The 13,653-nt window shown below is 39.5% G+C and overlaps 1 protein-coding gene across 4 annotated transcripts in view; it reads left to right on the forward strand.

Annotated features, from left to right (window-relative positions):
- CCDC152 (coiled-coil domain containing 152) overlaps window positions 1–13,653 on the forward strand; it is a 22,244-nt gene continuing 8,591 nt past the window's right edge. The window contains exons 1-4 of one of the 4 annotated variants that reach the window (XM_072030998.1): window positions 1–425; window positions 2,377–2,407; window positions 3,195–3,284; window positions 5,535–5,640. In XM_072030998.1, the coding sequence (XP_071887099.1) occupies window positions 3,222–3,284; window positions 5,535–5,640 (169 nt within the window). In that variant the 5' untranslated portion in view covers window positions 1–425; window positions 2,377–2,407; window positions 3,195–3,221. The other 3 variants (XM_072030997.1, XM_072030999.1, XM_072030995.1) reach the window with 3 other exon arrangements.

Genomic DNA, 13,653 nt, shown 5'->3' on the forward strand with positions numbered 1-13,653 from the left:
ACCATGGCCCCAAATAGCAGCATTCCTACAGAGCAGATAATGTCCTGACTGCTGCAGTGAGCTCCAGCTTGACCTCCATGGGCCCTGTGGCATGGTTCTCCACTAACATGGCTATCATGGAAACTTTACTCAGAAGCCCTTTGTGGTCATTTACCTCAGAAAAAGGAGTGATCTGCAAGGAGAGTATCACTGCTTGGTAACCATAGCTACAGGCACAGTGTAAATACTTGGAAACTGGAGATAACAGGAATCAATCGATCTCTCTGTCACTCACAGACCTGCTTCCATCCGAAGTCTATTCACCTCTGTTCATAGGAATATTCAGACGTGGAATCCCCCCTCACCTAACGTTAATGTTGATGTCAGGAGCCATTTGATGAGATAACTCATGCACTGCCCAGGCAGCAAAATCAGGGCCTTGACAGGTGCTCTGCTGAGGTGTTCGGGTTATGTTTATTTTGGGGGGGAAGCAGAGGGGTAGAGTCACTGCCCCTGGGGTGCTGTCATGACAAAGGCACCCCCTTGCCCCGCTCCCCCAGCCACCACACGGCTGAGGGGGGTGGAAGCAGCCCTGCTCCCAGAGCCAGCCTCACATCTGCAGGGCCACAGGCCGCCATACTCCTCACCTCAGCCTGCTGAGGGAAAAGCTGCAGGCAGCCGTGAGGGGACATGGGGTGAGGTGTGGTGGCAGGGCACGCTGGAAGAAGCTACTGGTGTCTCTTGGTTATGACCTGAGCCCCCCCAAAGGACCTTACTCAGACTCGGGGCACAGGCTGCCCATAGGCTGTGAGGTTGCTGGGGGGGACAGGCAGGGCCGGTGGGGCACAGGGGCCCTTACGTTCACCTCGTGGTAAGGGCTCTGTGAAATCATTTGGGACGGTGGGATTTGCCCTGCTTCTGGGGGCTACCTGGGTGCCAGTCACTTTGGTCTGCCTACTGTGTTGTACATCCCCACAGGGTCCCCAAAGAGTGAGTAATAAAGCATGGGAATGTCAGGTGCCTACCCTAAAGAAGGGTGGGTGGAGGTCAGGAAAATGGTGAGGCAATCTACTGTGTAACTATCACATTCAGCTGAGGTGTGCTGTGAAAAAATCAAAGTTTCTCGGGGATTTTCAGTTATAAATACAGGTTTCACTGTTACACAAAACAAAAATGAAACCTCCAAAACCGTCAGAAGCAATACTTAAAAAACGACAGTGAGAGATGAGGGGGTGGAGATTAAATATAGGCATCGTTTTTATGACTGCTGAAAATACATGTTAATGCTTTAGTTCTCAATGTAGTAAAATAAAAATAGGGAATTCACAAAAGTTATTTTAGAGGACATAACATATGTAGCAATAATTACGCAAAAAGTGATGAATTTTTCTGCTGGAAAAATAAAACATTAATAATACATCATATTATTTTTAATTTATTGTTTTTGTTCAGCAGGAGTTGTATTCCCAGTGGCACTGTTGCCTAACATTGCTGAGTGCTGAGCACATCCTGCCTTCTACATAAACAAATGATGCCATGGAATAGGGAAACACACAAACAAAACAGCATGCAATGTGGCAGCTGCCTGAGCTTCCATCCTCAGTCAAAATTTAGAGGGCAAAATAGAGCATGATGAGATGGGACAGTGAAACAGAAAATCATTTAAGATATGTCCATGATAAGGACTCAAAAGATCAGGGTTTTCATAGTCTACATTTAGATTATCAACTAGTAAATTATTTACATACTTAATTGCTTTATAAAATTGAATATCTTAAATAAATATTTCAAGCTCCATTTTAACAATTCATTGCATTATAATAACAGCTACAGGTCATTAAGATTGCTAACTTTGAAGAAAATTACTTATTTAACTTAGTTCTTTAATATTAGGCATATTCTTAAAAAAATTGATTTTTTGAAAAGCTCATTATCTTCACCTGACAAATTAGCATTGGTCCTTCTAATGCTAAGTAAAGGAAATGGTGGATACAAGACAAAATTATTAAACATACAAAGCTCATGTCTTTACTGTACTGTTTGCTAAAGCTGCATTTAGATAAAGAACTGTAAATATTGAATGAATGAGAAAATTCCATTTGGTTCTTGGTCAGCACTTGTTCATTTACATGTATATTTCAGCATAACTTCATTGTAAGTACATCTGTCTGGAAATCTCTTCAGTTTCTGGGTAATGCACACATTCTGTCTTCTAGTTCAGCTCCCTCATTTGATTTTTTTACTATTTGTAAAAAGACATTTTTTATCCTTCCACACAAAATTTATTGTTTTGTCCAGAATACATGCTGTATCTGGTATTGGAATCATTATCTGATGAAGCCTGATGTTCAAAGATATTTTAAATATTTTTTGAAATGCTCATATTTTCTCTTTCAGATTCATCTTGCAAATGCATGCTGAAGATTCTGTAAGTAGAGTTGCTAGCAAAAATAGGAATTGTGTTAAGAATCTGGGATTACATGGATGTGCCTCAAAAGACTGTATTTTTATTCATACAGTAAGGTGTATTTGCAGCAGTGTCTCATCACTGGTATTCATGCAATTTTTTTAGAAGAAAAGATGTATGTAACTTGAAGCCTCAATAGTTAGAGCATGTACACAGTTAAAAGGTCTGTATCTTGCATCAATGTGAGCCTCATAAAAGCTCATTTACTTAAGAAACATTTTTTAAGTTAAACAACATTAACAGAAATTCATCTGTTCCCTTGTTGCCTCTAAATTACGCATAGTGGAGAATGAGTAATTGTTTCAATTGATTCAGTTTCCTGCTCTTCAAAGCGAGAATAGGATAACCAATCTGTTTTAGCAGTATATATAAAAAGAAGTAGGTCATATGTTTTAAAAGCATCCTATGTGCAGATTGCTGATATTTTTAGGTAAAACAGTGTCATCGTGTCTCTGGAGCAGATTCAGATTTATTTCTGAATCACAACAAAAAAAAATCCAAATTCTATGATGTCATCTAACATTTGATAGATTTGCCTTGGGTTTTCTGATATTCATTTAATTTCTTAGAAATGCCTCAGCTCAGGTTAGTTGAAGTTTTGATTAATATGGAAAAATTGTTTTAATTTTAAAAAGGTATTCTCTCTTCTCCTTACCTTTGTGCATATGAAATCATTTGATATAGTGTAAATAGGAAATATATACATTCATAGATCTATTTTTATATGTACATTGATCACTGGATGAAGTCTTCCAGATATAAATGAATCACAGCCATGAAGAAAATCAGTGTGGTGAATCTTGATAAACTTTTAGACAACTTCTCAGAGATAGAAAAGGTAAGTGAGGAAATTAAAAAATAATTTTAGAAAATGAAATCCCTATTTACAAATATTTCGTGATGTTTCAATAAGCTTATCATTTGAAAGTTTCCTTAAAGTGGTTTCAGCTAACTAATATGCCTTTTAATACCAATACTTCTGTTTGGAAGGTGTTTGGATGGACAGTATCCCAGAGTGATACGAGTGATTTAATAGAATCATAGAATGACAGAATATCCTGAGTTGGAAGGGACCCACAAGAATCATGGAGTCCCACTTCTTGCTCCACACAGCAAAAACTAGAAATCAGACCATGTGTCTGAGAGTATTATCCAGATGCTTCTTGACCTCCAGCTCAGGCAGTGGGTGCTGTGCCCACTGCCCTGGGGAGCCTGTCCTAGAGCCTGACCACCCTCTGGGTGCAGAACCTTTCCCTAACCCCCAGCCTGACCCTCCCCTGTCCCAGCTCCACGCTGTTCCCTCGGGTCCTGTCGCTGTCCCCAGAGAGCAGAGCTCAGCGCCTGCCCCTCCACTCCCCTCATGAGGGAGCTGCAGGCCGCCATGAGGCCTCCCCTTAGTCTCCTCTTCTCTAGGAGGAACAAACCAACTCATCCTCAACCAGAATCCGCAGATCTGTTTCAGTGGGCTGCTCTCCAAACTTTTTCTCCAGTCTGTACATACAGCCAGGGTGGCCCCATCCTAGGTGCAGAATTCGGCAGTTGCTCTCGTTCAGATTCATGCAGCTGGTCATTGCTCAGCTCTCTGGTTTGAGAGATCTCTCTGCAAAGTCTGCCAAATCTGAGAAGCCTCCTTTTCTAATGGTGCTGAGGCCAACTCTGGCTTCTCAGGAGAAATGCAGGATATCTTTTTGTAACAAAAACATCTATTGGTGATACCAGTATTACAGAGCTTTGCTGGACTTTCCTTTCAGAAATTGTTCCTTTTTTCTAGAAAAATATCATTACTATAACAGGAGCATCTGTTCTTGTATTCCGTATGCATTGAGCTCTCTATTTGTCAGTTCTTAGGAGATTGATCCACTGAGAAAAATTGGTACTGTAATTCTTGTTAGACCCACATTGACCAGCTCTCCAGTAATTGATCCTGTTCAGCAAGTCCATACTAGAGATAATATAGATTGTGCACCTGAAATATTTTTCTCATAGAAAAAATATATTATACCAATTCCCATTCACACACATTACTCTGGTGCTCAGTGAAGGCATAAGCAGTCTCTTATGCAAAACAGTAGACAGAAACTTACTGATGAATAATGTAGAATATAGACTACAGAATTCAGAAGAAAGAACTAGCTTCTAAGTAGTGAAGTAGGTAGTGTTCTTAGTTCAGCAGAATTAACTGCATGGTCTTTCAAGTCTAAAACTTGAATGCCATGAAGTTCAACAATGCCAGGACCAAGGTCCTGCACCTGGGTGACTGTGTGATTAATTGATTGTGAGCAGTCCCATCAAGAAGGAACTGTGGATACTGGTGGATAAAAAACTGAGCCAGCAATGTACACTTGCAGCCCGGAAAGCCAGCTGTATCCTGGGCTGCATCAAAAGCAGCATGACCAGGAGGGCAAGAGTGGTGATTGTCGCCCTCTGCTCTGCTCTCGTGAGACCCCATCTGGAGTCTTGTGTTCAGCTCTGGGGTTCCTAGCACAAGAAGGACACGGACCTGTTGGACCAATTCCAGAGGAGGTCCACAAGGACAATCAGAAGGCTGCAGCACCTCTCCACTGAGGACAGGCTGAGGGAGTTGGGATTTTTCAGCCTGGAGAAGAGAAGGTGCCAGGGAGACCTTACAGTGGCCTTTCAGTATATAAAGGAAGCTTACCAGAAAGATGGAGAAAGACTTTTTACATGTACCTGAGCCTGTAGTGACAAGACAAGGGGCAACAGTTTTAAACTGAAAGAGGGTAAATTGAGGTGGGATTTAAGGAAGATTTTTTTTACAATGAGAAGCATAAGACATCAGAACAAGTTGCCCAAAGAGGATGTGTATGCTCCATCATTGCAAGTGGTCAAAGTCTCAAAGCAACCTAATTTAGTAAAAGATGTCCCTGCCCATTGCAAGAGAGTTGGACTGGCTGATCTCTAAAGGCCCAGTTCAACCCAAGCCATTACATTCCATGATGAAATTTCCAGAAAGTCAAATAACACAGGCTGCAGTACTGTGTCAGTGTTAATTTTTATATACACTTAAAACTCAAAAACTTATATCAAAAGATATTAATGTAACATTAGTCTTTTTCCAATTTTCCAGAAAATATCAGAAATTAATGAAGCAAACAATCTACTGGTTCTTCAGCTGGAAAAATCTAACAGGTTGCTATCATTAAGCCAATCAAAGGAGGAGTCAGTAAAAGAAGGTAAGTTTTTTGGTTGATTTTTGTTTCTTTGTTTTTTAAGAAGTCCGTTTTTGCTTGTATTCAGGAAGTTCTGATAAATATTTCCATTATTTTCAGGTATATAAAATACAAAAATATAGTAGCAAGGATCTAAGATACTGCGTGAAAAATAGTAATGCTTAATCTTGTGTCACATAATGGAATCCACCTCATTTTCTCAAAACAGATAAATTTAATTCACAAATATATTTTGAGAACTGCATTAAAGTAACTGTTTTCCGCTTGATTTTAGTATCCACCCACTTTATTGGATTTTTAAGCAACTGCAATACCTATGAAAGAAAAACTTTATGATATTTTTTTCTGTTGATAGTGTTACTTCTTTTTCCAAGGAAACAGGGAAGGAGGAAAAGGGTCACCTGAGCTTGAGACACCTGATGATGTTATTGATCCCAAATGCTTACCTTTTTCTTCCATACAGGTCTTTAGAGCTTCTTATGAACAGCTGCAGTTTACAATTGCCAGCATTTCTAAGCAAACTAACACCAGCAGTTCTACTTAAAGTGTCAGAACTGTGACTTAGCAGCTCGAATATCTGTGTAGAACAATAGGGTCAACATTTGGGAAAAGTAAGATCGTCATTGACATTACCATGTGTCTGTCTGAGCTGTTCCATTGTTTTCAATATGGCAAATGTCGTGTTTCACCTGGTTGACAGAAGTGTTTTGCCAACTGAAAAATGAGCCAGATGTGTTCTTGAAAGCCTGTTCCACTGTCTTCTGAAATGTCAGTTTGCTTGTAATTAGAGATGGGATGTCAGGCTGGTGGGCCTCTGAGATAACACGAGGAATTATTTTTCTTAGTTGTTTCTGTGATTTGGTTTGTTTAGGATAACCCAGTTTGGGGGCTGGAATACATTTTCTACCATGCTGACATGGCTATTAAAGTTTAGTATTCCTCTTTGACTATTGCTCACTTAAATTAATTCTGGGCTGTTTTAAGAACCTTCAGCATTGGTGGTATATGAGTGTTTGTTTTACCCAGACATTTATTTGACTTCCCAAAGACTGAAGATCTGACCAAAGTGATTAGACTTTGTATCTGTGTGAAATTTAATCTCTGAAGAGGTCAGAATTAAACAATGTGACAGCCCATTTTCAGTTTATAATGTCACTGTCAAGTTTCTATCACAATGGCATTTCCAACTCAGTTACAAGGTGTTAAGAATACCATGTAATTCTTCAAGCTTGAGTTCAATTAAGCCAATACTGCTGTTGTAAGTTCATTTTATAGGCTTCACTTGTGTTTCACCTTTATTGTGATCAGAGATTTGGTTGTATTTCTTTTACTTTATATAGCAGATATCATTATGGTGCTAAAAGTTAAGAATTATAATAAAATTTTATATCAATATTAAAAAGATTCAAACTATTCCATGGAAGCTAATTAATGAAATGGCTTTTTACTGTTTTACATGTGGGAATTTTAAGCATCTATGTCACAATAAAACAGCTGTCAAATAAAGGAGTAATTAAAGTGAAAACTATTAAATTAAGATTTTTTTAATACTTCTTTTCTAGAAGTATATCTTTTTAGATGGGTATTTGACAAAAAGAGAAATAATATTTAGTATTCAGCATTGATTTTATGCTGTGAAGGCTTTGTGGTTTCTTATTCTTCTGTAGTTCATAGAGTTGCTGAAAGGTGCATTTTTTTGTAGAGCTTTGGTATCTGACAGATTAACTTGATAAAACTTAGGAAACAGGGTAGAAGTAAACTTAGTTGAGCACTGAAGTGAGGTTGCCAGTAGGTTCACTCAGACTTTTGCTGGGACACAAGTAATTCAGCATATTCACAAATGAATTGGAAAAACTTTTGAGTGAGTAAGTGAAGTTTGACGGTGATACTAATCTGTTCATTTACAGTGAGACTCTCGTGATAAAGAATGACAAGGTGATAAAATGAGGAGGTGAAAATCAGTAGCAGTGCATATGGGAGGCTTCATATATAAACAGCAGTTGGCTGCTTCTCGGGAAAAAGATCTTGGTGTACTTGTGGACAGTTCTCTGAAAATATCCGTAGTCACATAAGCAAAAGTAGTGGTAGGCATGATTATGGAAGTAACATTGTCCCTTTAAAGTCCGTGATTTTCATACAATGTTCACATCCCCACATGTTAAAATGGACATACCAGAACTAGAAAAAATAACAGAGAAGTCAGAAAGGTTTTTTATTGTCAGGGAGGAGCAAGGGACAGGGAGCTGGGAACCAATCATGTATCAAGACTCACAGAGACAGGATCCTCAACAGCAGGGACCCAGTCCCATCATACCCATGCAGGGCAGGCCAGCTGGCATGATGCTGGCTGCCAAGGTCAGACAAAATTCCACAGTACCGAAAAAAGTACATAGTGATTGTACAGGTCCAAGGTCAAGGTAAGAGGGCAAGTCAGGATCAGATCCAAAACCCATAAAAGGGGCCAGATATGTTCTTATCATCCCCAGTGGATTCATGGTGATGAGGCAGGTCTGAAATCAAAGCAGACTGCACCCAGCGCAGAGATCAATGGGGTATGTTGTACAGGCACAGGCACATCTGCAACACAGCTGTGACTTAGCTCAAGTTTAACAAAGGGCAAGAGCCATAGCTTAAAAGCAGCTCCAAGTGAAGGAGGGGTGGCTATTTCCAAGTTATCTTCTAACTTTCTTGAAACAGCTTTTATCAGGGTCAGTGAGCTGGCCCTGAGCCCAACCAAACACCAAGGAGAGAGTTGGGGAAGGATGTTCTTGGGGCCGACACAGGCATGGCCACACTTAGGGAACATCTGAAGAAAAACACAAGTTCATTGATATCTTTCCACCCTGAAGTGAAAAAAAAAATACATCTTGTATGAATGATAGCTGTAAAATTATGACATAGAGAAAAAGACTAGGTAATGATTGTGATAAGAACTTGATGGAAATCAAACTGGTTGATTGATTTAAAGCAAACAGAATTACAAAAAATCCACACATTACAAAATTATGTTGTTGAATTCCCATAGAAGCTTGTGGATATCAGAAGCATATGTTAGTCCAAAAAGATTACAAAAAATAATGTAAAAAAACTTTATCATGTTTATTAGAATATAATAGAACAGAATAGAATAGTTCAGTTGGAAGGGACCGTCAAAGATCAAACTGTCTAACCACTTCAGGGCTAATTGAAGTTAAAACATATTGGTGAGGGTATTATTGAAATGTCAGTTGAACACTGACAGGTGTAGGGCACCAACCACCTCTCTAGGAAAGCTGTTCAGTGCCTGACCACCCTCAGGGTAAAGTATTTTTTTCTCATGTCCAGTCTGAACCTCCCTGGTGCAGCTTCATGCCATTCCCACTCATCCTATAATCAGAGAAGAGACCAACACTCACTTTTCATCTCCTCTGTTGAAAGCAACAAGGTCACCTCTGAGTCTCCTTTTCACTAAACTAGACAACCCAAGTGTCCTCAGCCTCTCCTCAGCCCTGTTAGCAGCTTTGTTGCCCTCCTCTGGATGCTTTTCAAGGACCTTAACATCATTTGTATATTGTAGAGACTAGAACTGCACCCCATATTCAAGGTGAAGTTGCACCAGCACTAAATATAGCAGGAGAATCACCTCTTTTGACTGCCTGGTTATGCTGTGTTTAATGCACCCCAACAAGCAGGTTAGCTGCCAGGGCATGATGCTGGTTTATGTTGAGCCTGCTGCCGAGCAGCACCTCCAGATCCTGTTCTGCTGATCTGCTCCCCAGCCACTGGTCTCCCTGGCTGTGCCTGTGTCCAGCATTGCTCCATCACAGGTGAAGCATTCAGCATTTTCACTCACTGAATTTCATGACGTTGATGATTTCCCTGTGCTCTGACGTGTCTAGATCCCTCTGCAAAGTCTCGTCTCTCTGGAGAACCCAAATCACCTCCCACATTAGCATTGTCTGTGAACTTGCTGAAGATGTGTTCCACTCCTGCATCCAGAGTATTGATAAACATGTTGAACAGAACTGGCCTAGAGTTGAGCCCAGTCACCACCAGTGACCAGAAGCCAGACAGATATAGTCACATTCACTGCTACCCATTGAGCTCTGCCCTTCAGCCAGTTCATCACTCAGTTCATCATTACTAAGGCAGGACTTTCTCCCCATGAGCCCCTGTTCACTATGTCTGATAATAGCCTAGTTCTTTAAATGCCTTTCAGCGGCATCCAAGATAATTTTCTCCGTACCTTTTCCAGGCACTGAGGTTAGACTAACAGGTCTGACCTGTATAATTTCCTGGGTCTTCTCTCATGCACTTCTTGTAGATGGGTATAACATTAGCTAGCTTTCAACCAGCAAGAACCTCCCCAAGACTCCAAAAGTATTTAACACAAAGACAGTACCTCTCACTCTGGTCTTCCCTATTTATGTTTCTTGGAAGATGAGAGGATACATTTCGGTAGTGTCTGTCCAGCTTTTTATTCTTACCTGAAGTGTCTTCTACTGGGTACTAAAAAAGGGGATAGTGGAACTTTGGTCTGACTCACTAGACTGATTTGTTTTTCTGTTAATCACAAAAGACAATGAAGGATAATCATTCAGAAACAGACCGAGAAGCTTCATTACTGATGAAAACAAAGAGCTGAGTTTTTACACAAAAGAGATTTTAAAGAGGGGAAGGAAAGCGTTGATAAAAAGAATTTAGTCTTTCCATAAACCTGTGGTATGAAAGATAGCAGAGAATGCACAAGAGACAATGCATAAAGTCAGAGCAGCTGTGAAGACTGCAGCAAGGACACTGTAAGCAGAGTGGACTGAAAACAGGTGGAATTCAGAAGAGAGATTTGAGCTTCTTAAATAGTGGTGCCTCACATCACTGATATATTTCACTGTGTTAAATGATTTGAGGAGATAGTTATGCCCCAAAAAAACTGAGGAGTGTGACCTCGAGCTGTTTAGCGGCAGATGGAAGAGGGAAAAAAAGGCAACAACAACACATCTCAATGATACTCATGTTGTAGTAGTTGTACAAATTGGTAAGGATACTGAATTCTGAAGGAACAGAATTTCTGGAAGCCGAAAATTCTTGTCTAAAAGTAAAAGATTACAAAACTACTAGCAGCAGTAAAGGAAAAATCAAAAGGGGGAACTTGGAACAAACTGGGACATCCAAAAGTATTTCTGAAAGTTACCTGGTGATAAGATACATGAAAGATGCCAAGGGCAAAAATATATTTAGAAATTAATGTAATTAATATAGCCGATTTGTTAGGTTAATAAGGTATTTCAATAGAACTCTAGCACACCACAATACTTGAAGAATTTATATAAGTAACATTTTTGAACTGCATTCGTTAAAGGTTGTCAGGAAACAGTTTCACAGACAAACAACAGCTGCCGTGCTAATGGAGATCAGCACTGATTGTAACGTTGAAAGTATTTCAAAAGGTCATTACAGCTTTTTTAGTAATTAAAAATTAGAATAATTATAAAATATTTCCAAGGCATTTTGCTTTTTTTTTTCTTTTAAATTTGATAGTAATAAACTTTGTACCTTTATCAAATTCACCTGCAACATTCAACCTTCAGAAGACAGATTTATGATTAAATTAGTATCATACTGTATAATCAGAATCAGAACACTGAAAGTGCTGTGTCAAATAGTTTGATTCTTTGCAGAACCTTTTTGAAAGTCAAAGCACTGTGGCATTAAAAACCATTTGTTATTATTCATGGAGATATAAAGGAGTCCTGTGCAGCACTGAAGAAGATGCATGAGACCAAAAGCAGCACTGATACTTCCATTCTTACTCTGGCAAGAGCTATCCTAACAAAGCCTGGCTGTGAGAATGGCTTTTATATAATGATAGGGCCAGCTGTGGCATGGAAAAAAGGATTTCTTCTAGCCTCATGTCCTAAGCCACTTCCCAGAACCCAGCTTAGCCACATCTCCCAAGAGTATCTGTGGAAGAGTTTGGTCCAAAAGCTGAAATATCTGGGTCTGGACAGCTGCATCAATTTTTTAATGAACAACGTCAACATGCATTCTTAATGCATGTACATTCTCAAGTTGAATAACATTCTTACGTTCATCTTACTACAAATTTAACGCAAGAGCAAATGGACTTGTAGGACAGATAAACAACTCAGCCTTAGACTATAAGGCTTAACAGTAGACCACAAAACAATTCGCAGAACAGCTAAGGAAAAACATGAGAGACCACATGCTGGTGAATGGTTCACATATGATTCCAAATAAACATGCTGCTTTCAGCAAAGGAGCAGAGAGCAAGAGCAGCATGGAAGGAAAGGCTCTTGTTCTGCCTACCCTCAAGGAGTTGTGGCTGCCAGTGCTGGTGGGGTGCAGGAAGTGGAATTTTATTCTCGCTGAAGAACCCTTTGTTAGTATGAGAAACAGAAATGAGAATCACATTTCATGCCCCAAGAAATCTCCAACAAGTATCAGTGAGAACCTGAGGGCTCCATGAAATACTTGATTACCAGAAGTCTCTTTGGAAATCCTTAAGGTACAAGAAGAGTGGGATATGCAAAGGAAGAAAGAAAATGTATAAAACTCAAGGGGGAGACGAGTGCTACTGAAGGCAAGGGGGACACTAACGAAATATAAGGTACAAAAAGATGAGCAACTTGGCAAGTATATACATTGTCTGAAAGATAATAAATAGGCTTTGCTTTGTCTTAATGTGCTCTTTGCTAGATTCAGCATAAGTGAGATTCAGGACCACAGTTTTTGTGTAGTGTAAATCCTTGCAAATACACTTAAGACATTTTTGTTTTCTCCTCCAAAGTGTTTTCAGTGCTGACTAAATGGAGTCCTGTGGTGCAGACTACAGTTCTGAACAAAAATATATCATAGTTTTTAAAAGAAAGCAATCACATTGTTTCCACAGAAAACTTAAGGTGGTTCTATTTTGACTAAAACAGTGTTTTGGGTTTGTTTTTGTTTAGTTTGGCCACTAATTACTTCACTTTTTTCAAATATTTCTTGCAGGACTTGCTCGGTAGCTGTAGATATTGCTTCCAAGTAACAAGGATGACATATTTTCTTAGCATCTTTGGGATTAAATATTCGTTGACTAGTGTTTTGAAGGTGTTAAAGGGAAAAAAAAAAGTCATTGATGCATTTGCTCTATAAGAAAAAAAGCAAATATTCTATTCAGCTCTAAGTTCAGATGGAAGACAGTGCAATGAATTATAAATTAAACTTGGAAAAAGGTCTGTTAGGTTTCTTTAATCTTTGGTCTTTAGTCTTTCTGAATGTAGGGAGTGTTCTTTACAGCGAAGGAGCCACGCAGAATCCATAACAGATGCTAATACCAGTGATCAACAAAGCTGCAACCATTTAGCCAAATTTTGTTTTTCCTTCCTTAATGCAGGCAAGCAAAACCAGGTGCCCACTAATTCTGTCCAGTCACAACTATAATGACAGAAGGAATTTGTCAATATTTATCTTTTTAAAATAATAAAGATAAGGAAATATTCTTGGGACTAGACAAAAGAGTGGCTTGCACCTGAATGCCTGTGCTTCATTGTAAGACTACCTGCTGTACCCTTGCTTACTCAAATGCATAGATGTTTACAATTTGTGTAAGAATTACAAGCATTTGAGTTTATCTCCTGCATTTTCAAAGGGGAGAAAATTTGTGATAGAGTGTGTCGGTACAAATGGGCACGACGACCTAGAGCTTCAGATTTTGAATAGGATTTTTCTGCAAATGCTGTTGGTACGGTGTGTTACCTAGCGCAGGAACTGAGAGCAGGCAATGTTTCTGTGCTGCTCCTGCTCCCTCTACCGCTTTGCTGGAGGAATTGAACAGGAGAATGTCGGCGGCTGTCACTCGGCTGAGTGAAAAGCACGCGATGGGGGAGTAGGTTAAAAGGTCAAAAGGTCTGAGTGGAAAACTGAATCTTGGAGCTGGAATCATAATTCATCATCTTTATTTGTGACATATTCTTTAATTATAGGATGTACAATTGTCAACAGACCTTTGGCTTGGTGAGACAAGGAACTGTTACT

This window comes from Anas platyrhynchos, chromosome Z (assembly GCF_047663525.1).
Source record: "Anas platyrhynchos isolate ZD024472 breed Pekin duck chromosome Z, IASCAAS_PekinDuck_T2T, whole genome shotgun sequence".
NCBI classification, from domain to species: Eukaryota; Metazoa; Chordata; class Aves; order Anseriformes; family Anatidae; genus Anas; species Anas platyrhynchos.